Consider the following 23,171-nt stretch of genomic DNA (forward strand, 5'->3'; position numbering starts at 1 on the left):
TAGTCTCTGTACCACTTTTAAGCACTGGTCAACAGACACCCTCTGTTCTGCTTTCTGGGTCAGGTGGTCTGTGTTGAGAGACTGATCATGTGAAACAACTGCAGCAGTTGATGAGCTGAGGTGTGTGTGTGTGTGTGTGTGTGTGTGTGTGTGTATGCGTGTCACATGGTTAGGATGTAGCAGACAATTAGTGAACCATGGGAAGGGTCTGAGATGTGCCTTTGTGTGCACAAAACTGTGACAAATACCATATACTTGTATCAGCTATTTCTGGCAACAAGGCTGGGTTCACAGAGGGTTTATATTTCCACTGAAATGTGCTTTTAAGCTCAGAAGGGGGATCCAAATAAAAGAGCAGATCCCCAAACATATTGCGAGTGCATGGATGTGTGGGTGTGTTACTTGATAGGCTGAATTATCTTCTACTTGTAAGATGGCTATTGCTTTGTGAGTATATGTATATTCATTCACAGACCCTCTAGTGCAGAAGTTAATGAATTCAGATGTGAGTGTGAATCATTAACAAGGTATTAGGACTTAGTCATGATGACTGGCTCTGGTTCCATAGGAGTCTACACACTTCACTGTCCGTGGTTTTCCTCTCTCAGGTCCTCAGAGTTTAAACATGAGCGCCTTCATGACTCTCTCCACGGGGCAGAGGATGCCCATAGTCGGCCTCGGCACATGGAAAAGCACTCATGGACAGGTAGAGCTATATACTCCAAACAAACAAAAAATGTTTTGTTGAGACCAGACACATTTCTGGCAATTGTTAAAGTATGGAAAATATATGTTTGGATTGTGCCTGTGTCCGTGTTTTCTCAGGTGAAGCAGGCGGTGCTGGCAGCTTTAGACTGTGGTTACAGACACATTGATTGTGCTGCTGCATACAGCAATGAACAGGAGGTGGGAGAGGGTCTGGCTGCCAGGGTCGGTCCTGGGAAGGTGAGACACTTCTGCTTAAGCTTGAATTAAACATTGATTTTTTTGACAGTTCATTCAAACAGCAGTCAACATAACAAACTCAACCCAAGATCTGTTTGCACATTCCGGTGATTTCAACTATATAACAGTGTTCATCAGTGAATGTGGTTTGCTCGGGTGTCACGGAACTGCAGACGTTTAAACTTTCCTTGGCTTGAACCTCTTGTTAATTATGGGATGGGATTAAAAAGTTGAGCTCCAATGGTTGCTTTTGAGTTCAGATTGTGTTGTATTTAAAAGTGTATTGTTAATTATTCATCACTAACTTACAGTTTTTCTCAGTCGCTTTGGTGCTTTTCTCAGATCAGAATGAACATTCTCATAACTATTAGTTCAACCTCCGCAACATTTAGTCATCTGAGCTCATCATAGTAGCAATTTCTCCTTCCTCTGAAAAAATTGCAAATGCTTTTGGACATGTATCAGTTGCTTTCATACAATTCTCTGCTGTTTTATAACATTGTCATTTGCTTATGTCATGTCAGTCAAAATGAACTATACTTATGGATGCTGAATAGTCGTTCCCAATAAAATGAATAGTCTTCATTTCATTGCTTGACTCATTACTTAAAAAATTGTTGAACTAGTTATCAAATTCTGTCAAGAAAATGTTATACCTTTTCTTTATCATAGATACTTTCCTCGCTGCATTGCAAGGGATAATATCCGTGATGTAGATGAATATATGTGGCCAGACAGACAGGAACGTCTGGGTGTGCCAGAATGATTTACCTATATGTTCAGTTACAATATGTCCTGTTATATTGTTCACATTTGTGCACAGCTCTACCAAAAGGGTGTTTTTTTATGTTTGTTCTAAATAAGTGACTGAAGTGTATTTTTCTTTTGCACAATGCTGTAGTATTGCAAAGAGCATATACAGTAAAAATGTGAAACATACGTATTCAGTGTCTTGTACTCACTTACTCCCCTAACTACAGCAATGTGTAACTTTACTGTAGTTTTCAAATGGCTGTACAAGTAGTGTATAGTGCTGTCTTGAGCATTTTCAGGTAGTGTCACCAAGTTCTGACCTTTTTTTTTGCATTGGAAAACACTGAGCGAATAAACTGTCATAATGAAAACATGACAAAGCCATTTGACTATCTTGTTCATAAACGATGGTGTCATGACTTCTCATTTTTATGACACTGGCAGTTTCATTGACATGAATACTTGCTTTTGAGGAATAGTCTATCCATTTTGAGCAAGTGACGTACTTTTGCAGGTTATCCAGTAGGTTTTGCAGTTTGCACTAATTGTTTGGAGAAATGCACTAACTGCTGTGCAAATGTTAATAGTGATGTGAGAAAAGCAACAAAGCGACTGAGAAAAACTGTAACTTGACTTTGACATGTCCACAAGTCTACTGGGATGGGCCCCTTGATTCAGCAGTCCCATTACGGGCAAACAGAGTCAAAAGGGCCCCCTGATCATGAACGGCACCGTCCACAGTTTGAATCCAGCTTGGGACATTGTGTTGTGTCTCTCTCCTTCATTTCCATGTCATCATATACTGGTGCCATCAAATAAAGGCATTGAAAATGCTCAGTGTCAACATCAATGCAGACATAGTTTGGAAACTGGAGTGCTGGGTTATGGACTAGCAGAGGGGTCAAGAATGGATTTATAGCTAAATGTACATTTGAGTCAATGCAATGCAGGAAATAGTTGTTATCAGAATCAGAATCAGAATCAGAATCAGCTTTATTGGCCAGGTTTGCGTAAACAAACAAGGAATTTGACTTCGCCAACCATTCGCTCTCCAAGTACAACATTCACTAAAAACTAAAACATTAAAAATACTGTTAAGTAAACAATATTACAAATGAACAAAAACGAATACACAACAACAATTCAAGAGATGGAAGAAATGGTGCAATCAGTCAGTTAGTTATTTTAAATTAAAAAAAATATATACATACGGTATATATACACGGTCAGATTTAAGAATTACAATATAAATATAAAAATATAAGTACAGTGCAAGGCAGATCAGTGCAGATCAGTGCAGAGGTAGTGTTAACAATATTTGAATTGTAAGTTTGAAAATATACATGAGGTACATCACAATTGTTAATGGACCGTATTCAGCGACAGGATGCGGGAGTTCTGAGAGTTCAACAGAGTGACTGCTTGGGGAAAGAAGCTGTCTTTGTGTCGGCTGGTTTTTGCAGGAAGTGCCCTGTATCGCCTACCAGAGGGGAGGAGGTTGAATAGATTATATCCAGGATGTGAGGATTCTGCATATATTTTTACGGCCCTTTTCCTGACCCTGGACTGGTACAGGTCCTGGATGGAGGGGAGGTCAGCTCCAATGATCCTCTCTGCAGTCCTTATTGTCCGTTGCAGTCTGGCAGTCTGTAGGCTTATAAATGATTAATCGAAAGTGTTTCTAAAACATTGTTGGGGTTTTTTTGTCTCAATTATGCATGTCACTCAAACTATCCATTACTCTCAGGTTAAGCGCCTGAACAGGTTTTGGACCCATGATCCTTTTTTTCCTTCCAGGCTCTGCGTCGTGACGAGGTGTTTGTAACGTCCAAACTATGGAACACAAAACATGAGCCGGAGGATGTGGAGGAAGCCTGTAGGACCAGTCTGGCCCACCTCGGTCTCACCTACTTGGACCTGTACCTGATGCACTGGCCCATGGCATTTCAGTGAGCAGCAACACCACACAATGATCTGATTTTGTCACAGGGGCTGTTTGGATCAGTGTGAAGATTCATATCTTACTTTAGATGAAGGAAGCCTTTGCCTTTGCCTGTGTGTGTGTGTGTGTGTGTGTGTGTGTGTGTGTGTGTGTGTGTGTGTGTGTGTGTGTGTGTGTGTGTGCGTCAGGCAGGGGAAGGAGCTGATGCCTCGACGGGAAGATGGAAGTGTTTGTTACTCTAGCACACACTACAGAGACACCTGGGTGGCCATGGAGAGCCTTGTGGACAAAGGGCTGGTCAAAGCTATAGGACTGTCCAACTTCAATGCCAGGCAGACCGATGACATCATCAGCATGGCCAGACACAGGCCTGTGGTGAACCAGGTAACAAGAATGTGCCTTTCTCATAAAATAAATAGCTACATACATCCGATGTTATTTCATTGACAATTAGTGAGTGTGTAATTCAGAAACAGCCCAAACAAAATGGTCTCATTGTGTTTCTCATTGTGTCACAGGTGGAATGCCATCCTTACTTGTCTCAAGCAGATCTCGTGTCTCACTGCCGGTCAGTGTAACAACAATTTAAAAATGTATAAAACACTATTGTTACCATGTGGTCAGTGACAGTGCATATATATATATATATATATATATGTCTGCCCCAGGTCAGTGGCAGTTTGTGTGACAGCCTACAGTCCTCTGGGCAGCGGGGACAGACCATGGGCCTCTCCTCATGAACCATGTCTGTTACAGGATCCTCGACTGGCAGCCATTGCCCAGAGATACCAGAAAACACTTGCCCAGGTCATACTCAGGTAAGACACTTTGTAAGCTGTTTTGATTTTTGAATATAAGTTGTTTAATTGTTTGGTCATTTGACAAACTGATTCACTATTATATATTTATTTTTGTATTTTTTCATGCAAATACTCCAAACATTTCATGGTTCATGCTTCTCACCTCTAAAGATTAGCTGCTTGTCCTACGGAGTTCAATATGACATCAAGTTCAATCCTAAGAAGAGCGTTATTATGATTGCTAAAACTAAGGAGGATCAAAAGCAAACGTTTCCTTCATTCTTACTGTCTGACCGTACTCTAGAGGTGGTTAGGAAGGTACGGTATTTAGGTCACATCATCACTGATGATCTATGTGATGATGATGATGTCCAGCGCCAGTGCTGTAAGCTTTATGCTCAGGCCAATATGTTGGCACGCAAATTTCATATGTGCACTGATGATGTGAAAGTTAGTCTCTTCAGAGCCTACTGTACTCCATTTTACACAGCTCACCTCTGGTGTAAATATAGAACAGCAAAACTGAAAAAGTTACAGGTAGCGTATAACGATGCGTTTAGGATCCTCCTTAAGCTTCCTAGATGGACAAGTGCTAGCTCCTTGTTTGTGACTAGTAATGTCCCCACCTTTCATGCTGTGTTGAGGAATTTAATGTTTAAATTTATGTGTCGACTTTTACAGTCAAAAAACAAAGTAATAATTGCACTCACTGACACTAAACAGAGTGATACAAGGTTCTCCTCTGGGCTGTGGAAACATTGGAATCGATGCTTGTATGTATTTTAATTTGTGTTGTCATGTATTTGTATTGTCTTTTTATATGGAACTTTGAGTCCGGAATAAAGTATTCATTCATTCATTCATTCTTACATTTTACATTAATCAATAAAAATAAATTATAGATTAATCTATAAAGAAAATAATCATTAGTTTCACAAATTCCTCCTTATCCAGTTACAAATTCAGCTTTAACAATAATGATGAATAATAATAATAATAATGTAATAATATAACAGTCAAGTTTTCTGCTTTGAGTAACTCTTACTTTTATTACTTTAAGTATATTTACCTTATTATACTTAATACTTTGGTAGCATTTGACATGACTTACCAGAGTATTTTCACATTGTGGTTGTAATACTTTTAACACTAAGTAAAGGATTTAAATACGTTGCTGTTGTAGGCAGTCAATCAAGTGAAGCACACAAACAGAACTTGTGTGTATCCCTTTCGGCAGGTGGCATGTGCAGAGGGGTGTGGTGTGCATCCCTAAGAGTGTGACGCCTTCCAGGATCCAGCAGAACCTGCAGGTGTTTGACTTCTCCCTGTCTGAGGACGACATGGAGCAGATCCAATCCCTCAACCGCAACGAACGCTTCATCATCCCAACAGTGGAGGTGAGTCGCTGCTCTTATGACGCCTTGCTTGATTTTTCAAGCAGGTCTTTCCCCAGCTGAGACCCTAAAATACCAATGACCTAAGCGTATGTATGTACAACAGCCAACACAGTCCAAAATTAACTCAGCTCAACTGCTCCAGACTCCCCAATGACACTACGTCTGAGACATCAGCCTATTTTAGATCCCAATGAATCTGATATGTGCAGGAAATTCTTAGAGCCCTGGACTACTTCCGTGTTGTAAACAAACACTCAAATCCATTATGCTTGAATAACTTCTTGTCACTGTATTTTTTTGTTACAGAAAGATGGCAAGAGAGTGTGGAGAGACGCAGAACATCCTCATTTCCCCTTCCATGATCCCTACTGAGTCCAGACACAAGGAACGCAATATTGTGTTAGGTGGTCTCCTACGCTGAAATAATACATTTCTAAACTGATTTCAAACATTAAAATGTTTTACAATGGGATGAATGGCATTCAATTATTTATTTATTTCACCGTCAGTACTAGAACCGCCTGACTGCTGTAGCTATGATCACATGGTGGCCCATGCTCTAGCTTAAACTTTCATCATGGATTCTGTTTTTCAATGATCAGGTTGATTTAAAATGAATAAATATTGTGGCTATTCAAGACAAAAACATAGCATGTAATCTCCCTTTCCTTGTCCGTCTCCACTAGGGCATTACTAAAAGTCTGCAACTTCAGAAAAATCTTTCCGCTATGAAATTGAATTAACCGTTACATTTATTTAACCATACCTAAAATGAACTTAATAGAGGATAAGGGTATGCAGGTTAAAATCTTTGAAACGGTATAGGCAGGCTTAATCAGACAGGATATACTGTACAGGCTTAATTAACCCTGTATCAATAAATAAGATTCAAAACAGACACTGATAACACTTTCATTTCGTGAGATTTTATTTTCAACAACATAACCTTGACAAATTTGTAATACATTATATGCTACTGTTCATTAAAAAAAAAAAAAGGAAGTCATTAGCAATATGTTTTTTTCTTTTCTTTCTTATAGTCTAGCATAGAATCCCGTCACTAAAGCGATTCATGTTGGTTGTGATATACTGAGAATGAGGCCACTCAATAACACGCATCCCACCCCTCCCTTCCAAAAAATCTGCGTCTGTCACTCACCTTCCAGGTTCCAACATCCCCTTACCCCCACCCACATCAAAGCCAGGGCAAACCAAGCGGCTACATGCTTTCTCCAAGGGAAGTCATACAAAAAAAAGGAACACATGAAAGAAGCACAAAGTCCTAAAAATGTGGAATCTGTTGAGAATTTGTACAGGTGTGATCCCGGCACTGACCACTGTGGGGCAGTGTATGCTTATCCATAAAGGTCGTCGTCGTTGTCTTCGTTGAACACCGGACCAGTGCCGGTTCCACCTGACCCTTGGTTTGGACCGCTGCCACCTGCAGTACTGGTGGGAAACCTGAAAGAGAAAGTTAGTCAGTTACAATATTTTGTTTAAAAAGGGGAGGTGAGGTGGTACACTATCCTATTATATGGCAACTAGCATTAATGGAGACACTGTTCTGTAGTGATTCTAGGAATAAGCAGTGTCTAATATTATTGCTTTGGACAAACATCTTTTTTAACAAGGAGATTATGTCTTGATGACTTGACTAGTCAAATTTTATTCTGATAAGAACAGAAACTCAACACGATGAATGACGCTGATGTCAATCCACAAAGCACAACTACCAAAACTCATCAACCAAATGTATCAGTAAATATCAGAAAATGTACCTGAAGCTGCCGAAGCCACGGCTCTGCTGCAGTGTCTGAGCAAACATCTCATATTTGCGAATGTCGTTGTCACTGACGGAGCGGCGAGCGAATCGCATTGCCTCCTCAAAGTGGTCCTTCCTGATCTCGGGCACAGGATCGTCCTCTTCCACCTCCTATGAAAACAAAATAGACAGGAAAATAGTGTTATTAACATGCAAAACATCTTATAAAAGTAATGCGAAGATGTGAAAAAAGTGAAGAGGCACCGACCATAGCAGATGGGTTGGTCTGTCTCTCCCTCTCTCGGCGAATCTCATTCTCGATGCTCTCTCTGATGGCCAGCTTACACGCCCGCTGGCAGATCTCTGTCAGATCAGCTCCAGAGAAGCCGTTGGTCATCTTTGCCAGGAAGTCAATGTCCACTTCCTATAAACAAACATTACAAAAAGGAAAAAGTTTAGAACCTTAAAAACATAGTAAGATTCTCTATCAGCTAAATTGTAATACGTTTATCAGAACAACTATTTGCCTCATGATCTTAGGAGGATTTTAAAGTTTCATGAAGCAAACCTGATATTATTAGAACAAACAAACCAGTATTATTAGAACTGTTAATCTAAGAAGCAACACGGTAGGAAAGAAGAGAAACCTCGCTTCTACCGACTGTATTTGACAACAGACAGAAGCCCTGAGAATAAAAGGGGCCTTTAAAAAAAAAGAAAAACACTGTCACCTTGGCAATGGGGCTTTTGCGGAGGTTGGCCTTGAGGATGCTCATCCTGCTCTTCTCGTCGGGCAGGGGGATGTAGATGAGTTGGTCCAGACGGCCGGGTCTCAGGATGGCAGGGTCAATGATGTCCGGTCTGTTTGTGGCTCCGATGATGAAGACATTCTTCTTGCTGGACATTCCGTCCATCTCGGTCAGGATCTGGTTGATGACGCGGTCGGCTGCTCCGCCACCATCTCCCACATTACCGCCACGGGCCTTAGCTATGGAGTCCAGCTCGTCAAAGAAGAGGACGCACGGGGCCGCTTGACGAGCCTGGAAAATAAAAATGTGGAGATTACTTATTTGGATTTGTGTTGTTCTGATGGTTAAATGTACCCACATTCTAACTAATTATTTCTTTGGACCCAAGATGGACACCCAAACAATTTTTTACCTTGTCAAAGATCTCTCTGACATTGGCCTCAGACTCTCCAAACCACATGGTGAGCAACTCTGGTCCTTTGATGGAGATGAAGTTTGCCTGGCACTCATTGGCGATGGCTTTGGCCAGCAGAGTCTTACCACAACCAGGGGGACCATAGAAGAGCACACCCTTGGATGGGGTCATGCCAAACTTGAGGAACTTTTCGGGGTGCTCCACTGGGTACTGAATTTATGGAGAGGTGAGAATAAAGAAAACAGTAAGGAAACATTCATGTTTCTGAGACACTTTCATTTAGATATGATGCTACTTCTGGAAGATTTTCATACCTGCACCAACTCCTGCAGCTCCCTCTTGACATCATCCAGACCGCCGATGTCCTCCCAGGAGATGTTGGGAACCTCCACAACTGTCTCCCTCAGTGCAGATGGGTTGCTCTGGCTCAGAGCCCACTGCAATGCAGAGTTAAACATGTTACTAAAGGCTCATTATAAGCAAACATACCAAGGACCTCATGCAGTTCTTACCTTGAAGTCATCCATGGTAACAGCAAGGGAATTCATGACTTCAGCATCGATGGTCTCATCCTCAAGGTCAATCAGGTCCATCTTCTTCCTGATGGCCTGCAGGGCAGCCTCAGAGCACAGAGCAGCCAGATCGGCACCCACATGTCCATGGGTCTCATTGGCAACCTACAGAAAGTATCCATTTAATCAATCAGTAATTAATAAAAGTCTGTTATGCAATGCTAACAAAATGACAAACTCCACTTGGGAATGCAGTGTGATGTGAGGCATCACCTGACTGCAGTGCAGGGAAATAAAAAATGTTTACCAACCTGTTCCAAGTCAACGTCATCAGCCAGTTTCATGTTCTTGGTGTGAATCTGGAGAATCTCCAGTCTGCCAGTGGCGTCGGGGATGCCAATGTCCACTTCCCTATCAAAACGCCCTAGAAGGTGATGGGGGATCAAACACATACTTAATTATTAATAACAAAACACACTAAGAGCAATAAGACACACACCACACAAACGTCAAGATTAAATTACGAGTCGACAGGAACCCATTGCCTCCTCTCTCTAATGGGGTGGCAATAGAAGGAACACATCAGAGTTAAAAGAGTAAAGAAAAGTCTACATATTTACATAGCATTAGTAAGTTAAAAGGTCCAATTCCAGCTCTTTGTGAGGGCTTTCAGAAACATCTCATAAATCACTGCCTTAAAAAATAAAAAGAAGTAGAAGTGCACAGCATTGCAAGAGACTGATCCACTGGTGATCTGCACACAAGGGGGCCACCAAATGAACAGCAACAGACAGTTTTAAACAGAGATATGGACATATCTACATTGCTTTACTGAATATCATACGGGCCTATTGTAGGCCGTGTAAGCACTGTACAACATGAATGTAATAAGGAGTATATTGACTACCTACGGATAGTGTTTCATCAAATATTTAGGGATAAATATTAGTGGGGAAATATGATAGACATACCAAATGATTTATGTTAACAGACAATAGGAACAATGTCATAATACAGTAAGACTCTATGTTGTAATTTATCTGGTTTAACATTTTACTACTACTGCATGCATAGACATTGGATGCTTCTTCTAGTTCCCACTACAGTAACTAAACACAGATAACTTACCAAATCTCCTGAGTGCAGGGTCAATGCTGTTGGGTCTGTTGGTGGCAGCCATGACGATAACATGAGCTCTCTGTTTTAGGCCGTCCATCAGAGTCAGCAGCTGAGAAACAATGCGCCTCTCCACCTCTCCGTGGGTCTGCAGGAACACACAACACGCCTTTGATGCTATACAATCCACATCTTAAGCTGTATCTAGACATTGATTGATGTCGATGAGCACTGATCAGATACATTTTAGGTAGGTGCGAAAAGAATTTCTGTTTGAAATGAACAACGCCACAATTTCAAAGCCTTCCCCAGGTCTGATGGGAATTTCCATTTCAAAAACACTGGACTGTCCTGTCATGCAGCGATACACTTTATTTTCCTCTCACCTTCTCCCTCTTAGGAGCAATTGCGTCAAGCTCATCGATAAAGATGATGGCAGGAGCATTCTTCTCTGCCTCCTCGAAGGCCTTCCTCAGGTTACTCTCGCTCTCTCCTGCCAGCTTACTCATGATCTCAGGACCTTAAAAAAAAAATGGAGGCAAACAGTTTGATTTCAGAGGAAGCACAAATAAAATGCCTGAATCACACAAACAAACTAAATCTAACCAATCTAGGAATAGATATAAACACTAAAGTGTGTCTGAAGACCCGATGCATACACAACATGCAGGGTAAAACGACATGCAAAATAGGAGTATTAACCATACAAATAAACCTTATTTTTTGACAGTGCTCTCCAATTTTACAAAAGGTGAGATGGGAAGACTTTTTTTGCATAAGGCTCAGCTAATTTTCAGAACATTCTGAACAGCGGAATCTGAAAAACCTTTTCTAAAATGATGCAGAAATGTGATTTTGTTGCTCACAGCACGTCGAAGCAACCATTAATAGGATTCTAATCAAAACTCATGACCAACAGCTACAAGGCAATGTAGTCAGGGATAAACCCATTATCATCATAACAATGCTACAAATAGGACTAGGTGTGTATGTAAAGTTAAATATAGATGGGTGTTCACACCATTAATCAGGAAGAAGAAAGCTCCAGTTTCATTGGCTACGGCTCTGGCAATCAAAGTCTTTCCAGTTCCAGGGGGTCCATAGAGCAGGATTCCACGTGGGGGCTGAAAAGGGACAAAAACAACTTTAGAAATCAGACCTTATTGTAAAAAGGTAAACGCATACACATACAAAGGTTCAACCTTTTTAATGCAGAAGGAGTGACATTTCTTCCATTTTTAAGATAAAAATTAAAAATAGTATAACGAAAGCCTTACAAATTGGCCAGTTCCTCCATACATATTAAACGAGGGGTGCCTTACCTTGACTCCTATGGCTTTGAACAGTGCCGGGTGTCTAAGAGGCAGCTCCACCATCTCTTTGATCTGAGCTAGCTGCTTCCTCACTCCTCCAATGTCATCATAGCCCACCTCGTTCAGGGACTCTTCCTCATCCTGCATGTTCAAAACAAGAGATGTTCCAATTTTTCATGCCGTTTATTTTTGGCAAATGTTAACCTGTGCAGTGTGTGGTACCAGCTACCCACCTCTCTCCTGATTGGCTCTCCCTCACAGTGGATGACTGTATCAGGAGCCACGATGCAGTAAGGAGAGGGATCGGTCTCTACCACCTTGAACTCCACAGCACGCATGCCTCCTCTGACCAGGAAAATATCACCTTCACAACGTAAAAGGAAACCGTTAATTTAACTTCTCTAACAACATTATCAGCCATGCAATACTGTAACTTTGTCCCAACAGTGGGAATTTGTACTCACCTTTGCGGATTGGCCTGTAAGCCTCCAGAAAGTATGGCTTCAGGTAGACCTCAAACAGGTTGCCAGTGATTCCCTCTACTGTGTCATCTATTGGGAGGACGTGGATCCTCTTTCCGTACTTCACATCAGGACATGGCTGAATGCTGAAGGAGATATTAAGACTTAGAACAGTGTCTTTTTATTCTTTTAGGGCTGTGGAAAGAGTTAAAGAAAAATGTGTCCCCCACCTGATGACATCACCGAGTCTGACCCTCAGATTGTTGCGGACCACCCTGTTCATGCGAACCTTTTCGTCGGAACAGGTGTCGTCAGACAGCACGATGCACACAGTCTCCCGCCGTTTTTTCCCCTTCATCAGCACTGTGTCTCCACGGAACAGCTGCAGCTCATCCATTTTGGTCTTAACAGACATTAAAACGATGTAATTTTGTTATTTTCAGTGTTAAACTATTGAAAATAAAGATGAAAAGTATCCAATTTACAAGTCATTTGGATAATGTCAGCCATGCATAAAACCTTCTGAATGTTTACCTGAGAGAGGGAGACCACACTGTTGTCTTCATTGATGGATTCATCAACAATCAGTCTGTTGGGCCTGCTCTTCTGTTTCAGAATTGCAGTCGCTAGATCATCTTGTTTGGATCTACGAGAAGACGAACATAAAACAAGTTGTAGATGAAACAAAAGACTTCTTAGTGTCCATGCAGGTCCTTCCATCACCAAGCTACACACATTAGTAAGTATGGTTACTTAATTAAATCTGCCAATGTAAAAGATGTGAAAGCTATGTGTATATTCCGTGTCATTGAAACTTCTCAGTGTCCGATCTAGTTTCTCTCATACGTCTATGGGGAGTTGAGTTAAACGTCCCTTAGGGGGTCAGCCTTCTGTGTTCAGGAGGTAAATATGGTGAACTCCATATCAACAGAAGTCAAAACCTAACATGATTGTGATCATTGTAAAGAAAAGATCAAACACTGTCTGAAGATAATTCAATAATACATCATATAAAAAGGCATGAGTACTATTACTGTTGTTTTTAATGCTTTGTATTGTTGGTGGTACATATATGTTTTACTGTACCGTGTGTGTACTTTCATTTGTTTTGAACAAGCCCATCCAAAAACAAGTACAAATGAATAATTTATAAATTAAATGTAGCCGTATTTCTTTCAAATAAACCGAAACACTAGTTTGTGTGCGAGTGTTAAATCATTAATAATAAATAATATAACTAATAGATTACCATGTATCGCTGAAACCTGACACATCTCGCCATTTACAATGACTAAACGTTACCTACAGATATTGCGCACAATCATACGTAAAATCAAAATACTGTCAAAACTGACCAGTATTTACCGTTAAGGTTTCATAAAACGCTTGCCTTGGACCGGTTTTGTAGTTTCTCTATCATGTCGTTAGCATGCTAACGTTAGCTCTTTAGCTAGCTCACTGGCGAGCCCAGATGACACAGCAAAAGAAATAGAAAAAAAAAAACTTTGTTGGGTAGCGAGGATCCTCTAAACACTGACGCCACAACTCCACCGTCAACAGCCAACGTACGCACGAGAACACAGTGAAAATACGAGGAAGTGTGTTATTTCATGGCTGTTTAGCTAACAGCCCAAACTATAGCCGAAGTAAAAATGTTGATCAAATAGGATGAATAGCTGAACCCTGTTAGCATGCTAGCTTTGGTGCACTGTGCCGAGTGGCTACAGACAGCTAGCCGTAAAGTTAGCCGTCACGATGACTAACGTTAACGTTAGCCTACTTTTAACCGTTAGCGTTTACCTACATATCTACCATTAACCAACTGAATTTATTCTTCACCCGTTTACATATTCATGTCAAATCTAGAGACAGGCTTGAAGCGTGCGAATAGGCCAACATGTCAGTGTGATGGTGGGAGGTTTTTTTGGCCTTTACATCGCTGCTAAGCTACCATTAGCATTCAGTGACTGCGCTTTGTCAAGTCGCTGTCATACAGCTGGCTAACCGGTTACCGGCCAAAGACAGCCGTGTGGATGACAACAGTTTAACAACTGTCAACAATGCTTCGGGGTAAAACCAAACTGGCAGTGGGTTTGCAGCGTTAGGTTATCCAACCAACAGACAAAAGTGCGGAGGATAAAGTAACTGACCCCATTAGCTCCACAGCTAGCAGACTCGGTAACGTATTAGCAATCGAGCTAACTTAAAAAAAACTAACGTATTCGGAGCTGACGTTAGCCATTTAAAGGGCATTTGCTGATAGCCATTGTTCCGAAAGATGCATTTTAATAGGACTGAAAAATATTTCTACTTACTCCCCACCCGAGGCCATGGTCGTCCACCTGGATTTTAATAAATAAAGAAATTCTAGCTAAATGTTTAAGAGGCTTAACCGGTTCTCGTTACTCAACGATCTCTGTGATTTCAGACGAAAGAGCTGCAATTTCCGTGCTCTTCTTTACAGTTATACCATGAGCCGGATGCATCCGTTACTCTGATTGGCTCGAGGCCGCCCACTGAATTCGGTAACCAATGAGAGAACCCGTAATCTGACGTCACCAAGAATATTGTGGAAATGTGGCCAGTTACAAATGAGTGGGACGTTCTTATTTTCATCAACCTTTTTCTTATTGGTCACTTCAGCCTGTCACTAAATTTCTGTCATCCAATTAATGTGCACCGCGTTGATACTATGGGCGGTTGATACTAAAGAAAAAAAATCAAGGATTTTACCCTTCATAATAATAACATGAGTAAAACGAACGGTGAAAATTAACTTGTGGCTTGTGCGTTTTATTTGTTGGGGCAATCCATACGCAAAACTGTACAAATAGACATTTCAGAGCGGTAACACGTTTTTTGGAGTGTATTTTTAGTACATACTGGGCTTTATCTCGAAAAGCATAAACAATTATAAAAGTAACAATCTTGATTACTCTTGCGTGGCCAATTTGACATGTCACATTTATATTTCCTACCAGCCAGTTTAGACCCTCAATGAGAAAGTAACTTGTATATCTATTAATCTTTCATAATTCTATGCATAAACCACCTGGCAGTTAATTACCCACAATGTGAACTCTCTCTGTCTCAAACATCTTAAAGGCATACTAGGTCATTCTGGAGAATGTTTGTTGACAAATCAGTTGGTCAAAATCAGTGGATATCTCCTCCCAATCTGCTACCTGTCTATTGTGTGTGTGTGCTGAAGGAAAGTGTGGTGTTAAGACAGCGCCTAGGCTCTGTAAACTGTTAGATAAACAAAGGGACTGGGCTAGCTTTATTTACACTCCCTTTGTTTACCTATCCGTTTACAGAGCCTGGGCTGTGTATTTACCTCCAGAATGACCTAGTATGCCCTTCAGTCCGTTCAAGATGCTTTATATTTTCATGTCCCAGTATATCCATGTTTGTTTTGGTAAGTGTTCCAGTTCACAGGCCAGAGAAAGTTGATCCTGTTAAGTAAGTGATGAGGTATTCTTCTCTTGCCCCTCTTTAGGCTGATAAAGAAGGACCAAGTTCCTGTATTCTGTGGCGCAGCTCTATGGAGTCCAATGAAGGGCCAGACTGGGGTTCTTGTAGGTACACAGAAAGATTCCTGCAACACCCAAAACATTTACCAGTTAGAGGAAAGGAGTCATCACAGCATAGGGAGTGATCAAACTACAACTGAAATTGTATTTTATTGGAAAAATACAACATTCATATAGTATTTCAAATCAGCTCACATAAATATTGTGTCTTAATCCAACTGAGACAGACTGCAGTTTACCTTTGGCTCCAAAATGTAAATCAAATGCAGTTTGTAAATAGTGAAGTAGTCACTAGTAGTAGTAGTAGTAGTAGTATATTTAATGCATTGCGCCAGGTGCATGCTTCCAGTTGAAATCACAATGTTCTGTTTTCTGTGCAATGGAATCTGGTGAACCACTTAAAATCATGCACTTCTCGTGGATAAGCCACAAAATACCAGATCATTCATTTATGTTGCTGTCATTTAAATGTACATTTAAATACTCTGTCTGAGATCTTTAGAAAAAAGCAATTAATTTTTTTTTCTGAAATATGCCTTGCTACCTTACCATTCAATGCTAACAAATTTCATGTCACAAAAGCTTGATTCAATACGGTCAGATGGCTGAGAGGACCTGGAATGGTCTCTCGTGCCTTTAGATTGTAGAAAGTACCGTTTGCAAATAAATGTTATTTTGCAAGGGTTTGCAAACAAATAAAGTTTTGTAGATGAGAACAAAAGGCCTTTAATGGTTTAACTAGATTGCCAATAGAAAGATTAAAAGATACCTTTGTGCAACAGTTAAATAAGTATATAAGAAATCACCAGTCTTGCCTGAAAGAAATGCGTGGATAAAAAAATAACTGTTTCAGTAATCAAGGTGCACAGTAACACCAAACACAAGCAGGAATGAAAGAGCGGATTGCTTCGGCATATCTATTCTTAAAACATAGGTTAATGCAGGGTTGGCACTATTGGAATATCAGCTGAACATACTATGGACAGGGCTGCTTTTACCTGCCACTAGGCCCTGGGGCTGAGAGGTTTTGTAGGCCCCCCCGGGCGGCGGTCTTACAATACAGATGCGTTAAAGCCATGTTAGTCTACACCACAATATCTCTATTGATGAAATACAAAATCACTTAAGGTAACATGTACTTAAACCCCCTCCTGGTCTAGTGACTTTTAATAACCAAACACACATGGTTGGTTACTGTGAAGAAAAATTTGAACCTTTTAAAGTAAAATGCATCAATCTAGTGCACTTTGAGAAGAAAACTAAGGCTAAATCAACTGTCCTATGTGAGCTATTTTCTGAAATCATTTGGAGACACAGAAATACCAAAAAGCAGAAACAAAAATATACAGGTTTAAAAAATCCAGTCAGTCAGCATTCCAATTTTTTTTTTTATAATCCCTTATCCCAAAGCTACTTCTCTCTTTGAATTCTTCGTTTTTTTTTAATGGCTCATCTCAATATAGGCCCTTGATCTGCGTTGCCCCGAACAATGTTATTTAAACAAAAATAACAAAAATGTACTGGTGAATGATAGGCCCCTTGATCTTCGTAGGCCAAAAATAATGTGATTTTTTTTCCTTTTTCTTTACTGGTTCATGATGGGCCCCTGATCTCTCTACGCCCCCCTAAGATCAGGGGCCTATCATGAGCCAGTCAATAATTTATTTAAATGACAATGTGCGGGGCCTTCTTAGATCAGGGGCCTATATTGAGACTGTAAAAAAAAAAAAAATTTTTTTTTTTTTTTTTTTTTTTAGAGGCCCCTGATCCTTGTAGGCCCTGGGGCTTCAGCCCAGGTAAGCCCGTGCATTAAGGCGGCCCTGACTATGGACAAATCATAGTTAACATCAATCTAACCAATGTGTACACCGCAGGAGGCCCAAAGAAAACCATAACATCTAGAGTCCTAATGGCAAAGCTGTGGTTAAGATCTGGGGGGAAAATTAGGTAAAAATGAAGGTGTTTGAATTTTACGGTTTTTATCTTAAAATAGCTACTATTGAAGAAGGATGAACATTATTATCAATATAACAGCTAATACCAAACAATGAACAACAGTATTGCATTTGCCCGTTAAGTTGAGTATAAAATGCTTTAGTGCGGTTAAGGATGCATCTGACTTCACAGTGTGGCTCCTACAATGAAATCCTAATATCATACTGTTGTATACACATGTTACCAGGTCCTTCAAGATGCATTTTGGTACACAGTGTGAACAGGGGGCGAGGGGGGAAAGTGTCAACCAATTGTTAAGAATTCTGCACAGTATTAACCACAAACGTAGTGAAGACAGTGAATACAAGAATGACAGCGTCTTACTCTGAGGATTCTGTGGTGGACTTCCATGTCTTTTCCCAACAGGCTGCTGCCTCCCGTTTCCTGCCGAGCTTCCACAGCACCTCGCCACACCACAGCCCTGCACCTACACACCCTGAGACAGCGTGTACGGAGTTACAACATGTTATAACAAAGTATAGATTCACTACATATATGCGGTACATTCGTGTCTAACTGATACAGATCTTGGCTCATGCTAAAACAGGACTGTAACAAATTTGTTTTTTCATTTATTCAACATCTGCTTCTTGTAGTAGCCCAATAATAAGCCTAAAGTGCACGTGATCCACCCTGTCATGCCTCTGTATGACCAAGTTGATGCAGTGAATTTAAAAAAAAATTTAAAGCTCTGCTGCAAGTATCATGAATTCACAGCTGTGGTGAGTATACCCGGGAGTGCCTGCAGGCTGAGCTGAAGGTCTCTCAGTGCCTCTCTCAGCTGGTCTGTCTGGGCGAAGCTGATGCCCCTACCAGCGAGTGAAAGCCCCTTCAGCCTCTGGAGGATACACAGATCTGTTCCCTGCTTGCCAACCATATCTGCGCTGGGGATCTGTGGTTGGAAACCTGAAATCCAACAATCACAAGAATGTAACGCACCAAGTAGAGGAGCACAAGTATTTCTCTCAAACGCCTCAAACAGTCAGAAAAGTAATAACCTCTCTTCTTAAAGCGCACCTTCACCAGCAGGTTGATACACCTGTAACACAGAGCGCGATCACATTTTTTATTTGTTCATGATCACAACAACTAAAAACTTAATCAAATGTCATCGTACAGACCTTGTGTAGTGAGTCACAGCTTGCTTCCAGTTTTTGAGGTGAGTGTGGCAGTGACCCTGGAGGAGGTAAGCAGCTCCAGCCCACAGCAGCATGCTTACCTTATCTCCCCCCTCTGTAAACGGAGCCCCAGTCTCAGCCTCACCCGTCTCCTCTGGCTCTTCCAAAACCAACTTCTCCGGCAGCAGCTCCAGTGTGGTGCCGATGACTTCGTCGCAATGTGCCATGCAGTCAGTGGGCCGCCGGGCCATGAGCAAGGCAGCACCGGCCTCCAGGTAAAGCTCGGGCATCCTGGGGAGGGGAGAGACCTCAGCACGCTCCTGCAAACACATATGGATTCAAATGTTAAGAAAGTATTCTTATCAGGGGCAAAAACTTGATGATTTCTCACAAATCAGCTCATAGTGTGCCCAATAATACGGCTCTATCCAAAGCTCATTGATAAATGATCTTGCGGTACTGACAGTGGCATGTTGATCTTCTGAGAGCAGATCAGAGAGCAGGTCCAAGTAATACTCCACACCCTCTGGCACCCTGAAGAAACAGCAACAACACCCATTTAACAAGTGCAGTGTGTACTTTGTGTAACAAGCTATTCTAATCAACATTTTCTGTTTACCGGTGCCAGTCAAAGGCTTCTAACAGAGACACTGAGCTGCATGCCGATCGTCTCACCTCCCATGGAGCACAGACTTCTGAGCCAGACTGTGAAGGACAGATGGGGCGGAGGGAACAGAGAGCAGGCTGTTCAGTGATTGGCTGCTGAGCAGTAAGGAGGCGGAGAGGGGATGAGTACCAGGCAGAGCAGGCTCTATGGCGGAGGGCAACAACAGAGTCTGCAGGACAACAGAGGGTTCATGTTACAGTCAGTGTGCAGACTTACACTCACATGGAAACGTGTCTGTGTCCCAAATAAACCCTTTGGCTCAGCAGCTAAGGGCTATTCAACTTCAACAAAGGCAACATGTGTATTAACAAAAGAAACTTTTTTTTTTTTACAGCCGTTTGGCCTCTTTTATTGTTTTGCCCTCCCTGTGTGTGCTGTACCCCTTTTACTCACTGAGTGCAGCAAACGAAGCGCTTGTATCTCGGCCTGTGTGTTTCTCAGCTGTCTGTAGATGAGCATGCTCTGATAGAGAGCACACACACATCGGGAGTCTGTCTCCAGTGCCTTCCTGTAACACTGCAATGCCATCTGAGGTCGGTTCTGGAGACAAATTGACACACACACACACACACACAAACACACACACACTCAATATGCGATGCATAATACATGCTAATTTCCTGTTTTGGATGTGTTGCCTCTGTGTACCATATGGGCGAGACAGGAGCCAGAGAGGAGGTGTGTATATGCTACTAGAGTTCTAGGAGCAGGCAGGGAGGAAGCTGTCTGCAGACCAGACAGCGCTTCTGAACTCCGGCCTTCACTCAACCTTTCTGCACCTTAATGAAACATACAGAGCACAGTATTAATAACTCAATAATACAAACACAAGACGTCTATTGATACATGTGTTAAACTTGAATAAACATTTGTACATTCCATTTTAGGAACCATGGAGTGTAATACAGAAACTTCCTATCTTAAGACCTTCAGATAGGAAAGTCTACTCTAGATGATAGAATGTGTTTCTGATTTCAGTATTACAGAGGTAACACGTTAGTAGTCCAAATCCTATCTTAAACCTGCAGTGTGTAGAATTGTGGGTTTTATTTCCTAGCAGATTTTGTAGAAAGTAATTATAATATCCATAAGTACATTTAATTTAGTGCATAATAGCTGAAAAAAATGTTTTGAATTATTATTTTTTCCCTTAGAAAGGGTCTCATATATGTCCATATTTCTGCATATTTTGGACCAAGGCCTAGTGCCGCCATCTTGAAAGTGTCATAGTTGGAATGTCATCAGGTGCATTGTTTAAAATTTAGAATTGTTCTTGTCCTTGAAGGCCACTGTAGCTTCTGTTATTATTCTAAAGGGGTGGGGTTACCCAGGGAGCGTTGCATTCTAGAACATTGTAGAACTTTCTTGATGATGTCATATTACACACTGCACCTTTAAGTCTGGTTAGGAAATCCTTATTGCTCAATACAACATCTGTTTTCAACATTTTTGTCTGTTGCCTAGAAACCGTTGTTACTGTCAACCCAGCCAGACATTATATTGTAGGCTAACAGTTAACTTTGCTTAACTTACAATATGGAGCAGAAAAAGCCACCCTTTCACTAAAAATGTAACAGCATTTAAATAGAAACTCCAACACCATACTTTGGATTCAGATAATATTTTTTATTGTGCAAATACTGAGTTTGCCTGCCCCTGTACTAGCTCACTCCCTGTAAGCTTCGTACAGTATTTAAGTCTGATTACAGCAAACAGCATCTGGTCCTTCAACATGCATTAAGAAAAACAACAACAACAATACATGAATGTTGCTGACCTTGGGCAATTAAAGTACAGATCTGCAATAATTCACAAAGCCTTCTTGGGTCCATCATCAGCAGTTGAATGTCAGAGGACTGTCCTCTAGCCACACTCCTCCCGTCATCCCTGACTCCAGTAGATAGGGTCTCGGACAGAGAGAACAGCTCGTCCTGCATCACAGGAAGTAATAGAATATAGTTTTACAGTGTATCTGAATCTTCTAATGGTGTTGTGTCAAAAATAACAACCACAACAAAATGAGTGTCAGAGACAGGTGAAGACATACTGGGGGAAATTGCACTAGAGTTTTTCTAAAAAAACTTTGTTTATGTTTGTTTCAAACATACCTATAATGTTTACTTTCTAAGTGGGACTCTAAATCCACAACTAGATGGTACTTTGTATAAGGCATTTGTCTTTCATAATAAAAAAGGGACAGGAGATGAAGGAGGATGAGAAAGCATTGTCTGAACACAAATATGATGAGTAAACTAGCTTCCAAGGCAAATAACTGTATTCGTATTGAATACCCCTGTGGTAAACAAGTGAGGTGGAAAACAGCCTACGCTCACCTGTAATTCCTTTATAGTTTTCAGCTGGCAGGTGGCCAGCCATATTGCCCACTGCAGACAAAGAAGGTGCAGTACACAGGAATTCAAAGTTGAGTTTCCCAGTGATTTGAGAACTGTTTTCCAAAACACACAGGGTTCTGAATAAACAGGGTAATCTCCTGTCCTCTGAAGAACTGTAGGAAACAGGAGAAGGTGGTTAACATAGAGATATTTTTCAAACTAACATGGATCGTGGATGTAAGGCATCTGTTCCTAGCATCATCTACATCTATGCATCTGTCATCATTTCTCAGCGTGGGCCAACCTCTCTCTGTGGCTTGTGTAAGGACCAGCTCAGTTTCTGAGAACTGAGACTGAGCAGTAGAGCACACACAGGCATTGTACACCACTGTCAGCTCCAACTGTGTGTGATCTGCATGAGGAGGGATACCTGCACGAAGGGGACATGAAGGAGGGAGACACAAGAGGCATACAGGTAAGAGCTGAGCCCCCGCCGAAACAAATGTGGCGTTTGTATATTTAAGGAGATGGAGCACCTTGGAGTTTTCTTAACAGTTTGTGGAACTCAGATGAACACCATCTCAGATGGGCCTGGCTCTGGTCCGGGGTCGGGGCATTTCCCCCTTCTTCTTGCTGCTGAAACAACAAAGAGAAAGCAAACAAGAAGCTGAATACGTTTTTTTTTCTCTCGTTCTCTCGACAAACTCACAAGAAAAAAGAGGTGTGAGACGTATACAGTTAACTCTGCTTTCTACGTCTTTTCACAGGCATTTAGTATGGTCTACCCATAAAGATAGTCATAGCACTTCATAAAGATACAGAGCTAACCCTAACCCGCTGTAATTACACAACTACTTACCATCCATTTGTTAACCAACTCGTTGTTTTCCTGAGTCCATCTGTTTAATAAAGAAACTGGTTGGTACATTTTATTATACATCACGTTGCTGTTGCTGGAATAGTCAAAAGTTGGTTTGTTTGAACTTTCCCTCGTTTGTCACACGGACAGTGGGGATTGATCACAGGAAGTAAACATTGGGGCTGTGCTGCAGTGCCCCATGTGGATGAATCAGGAAGCGACACCAAGAGTCTACTTTATGTCCAGCAGACGGCGCTGTGACAGAGGCAAATGTTCTGGAAACTTCAGCCGTTGAAATTGTCCACAGACCACAGCCATAAAAAATGAAAATGAAATGCCACTGCTGGTTGTATAAGGTCATTAACTTAAGAGCCCTCAATTTAAACACACAGACAAACTAACACAATCCAAATGTGTTCAGTTTGATGGCTGCCCACACCTTACAAACATCTGCATTTGCCACAGGCCTACAACAGTATCACAATCATATATATGCACACA

General features: G+C 41.3%; 3 protein-coding genes across 5 annotated transcripts; 1 reads left to right on the forward strand and 2 right to left on the reverse strand.

The window, feature by feature from the left end:
- Positions 1 to 625: 625 nt before the first annotated feature.
- akr1a1a (aldo-keto reductase family 1, member A1a (aldehyde reductase)) lies at positions 626 to 6,209 on the forward strand (the record flags this gene model as incomplete). Its single annotated transcript, XM_080038093.1, has 8 exons — positions 626 to 706; positions 826 to 945; positions 3,496 to 3,647; positions 3,829 to 4,024; positions 4,159 to 4,208; positions 4,309 to 4,458; positions 5,678 to 5,837; positions 6,144 to 6,209. 8 exons carry the CDS (start codon positions 626 to 628, stop codon positions 6,207 to 6,209), a joined length of 975 nt encoding a protein of 324 aa, XP_079894219.1.
- Positions 6,210 to 6,741: 532 nt separating this feature from the next.
- vcp (valosin containing protein) lies at positions 6,742 to 14,616 on the reverse strand. The gene is made up of 17 exons (XM_080043851.1): positions 14,481 to 14,616; positions 12,700 to 12,811; positions 12,396 to 12,568; positions 12,169 to 12,311; positions 11,938 to 12,068; positions 11,714 to 11,845; positions 11,413 to 11,515; positions 10,778 to 10,911; positions 10,404 to 10,539; positions 9,587 to 9,699; positions 9,276 to 9,440; positions 9,078 to 9,200; positions 8,761 to 8,973; positions 8,331 to 8,639; positions 7,868 to 8,023; positions 7,616 to 7,770; positions 6,742 to 7,298 (listed from the first exon to the last, which is right to left on the reverse strand). The coding sequence occupies exons 1-17, from the start codon at positions 14,495 to 14,497 to the stop codon at positions 7,193 to 7,195; spliced, it is 2,421 nt and encodes an 806-aa protein (XP_079899977.1). The 5' UTR covers positions 14,498 to 14,616; the 3' UTR covers positions 6,742 to 7,192.
- A 345-nt stretch (positions 14,617 to 14,961) lies between these two features.
- Positions 14,962 to 22,819, reverse strand: fancg (FA complementation group G). Of its 3 annotated transcripts, none has more exons than XM_080041922.1 (14): positions 22,671 to 22,819; positions 22,348 to 22,444; positions 22,116 to 22,241; positions 21,812 to 21,984; positions 21,256 to 21,409; positions 20,127 to 20,257; positions 19,872 to 20,018; positions 19,487 to 19,647; positions 19,276 to 19,345; positions 18,815 to 19,131; positions 18,692 to 18,732; positions 18,426 to 18,599; positions 18,018 to 18,129; positions 14,962 to 15,763 (listed from the first exon to the last, which is right to left on the reverse strand). In XM_080041922.1, exons 1-14 carry the CDS (start codon positions 22,749 to 22,751, stop codon positions 15,661 to 15,663), a joined length of 1,887 nt encoding a protein of 628 aa, XP_079898048.1. In that variant the 5' UTR covers positions 22,752 to 22,819; the 3' UTR covers positions 14,962 to 15,660. The 3 variants fall into 3 exon arrangements, with proteins under 3 accessions (XP_079898048.1, XP_079898047.1, XP_079898049.1); XM_080041921.1 differs by having other exon boundaries at positions 22,348 to 22,447; XM_080041923.1 differs by lacking the exon at positions 22,116 to 22,241 and having other exon boundaries at positions 22,348 to 22,447.
- Between the last annotated feature and the right edge of the window lie 352 nt (positions 22,820 to 23,171).

Source organism: Ammodytes marinus (assembly GCF_949987685.1).
Source record: "Ammodytes marinus genome assembly, chromosome: 2".
Lineage (NCBI taxonomy): Eukaryota > Metazoa > Chordata > Actinopteri > Uranoscopiformes > Ammodytidae > Ammodytes > Ammodytes marinus.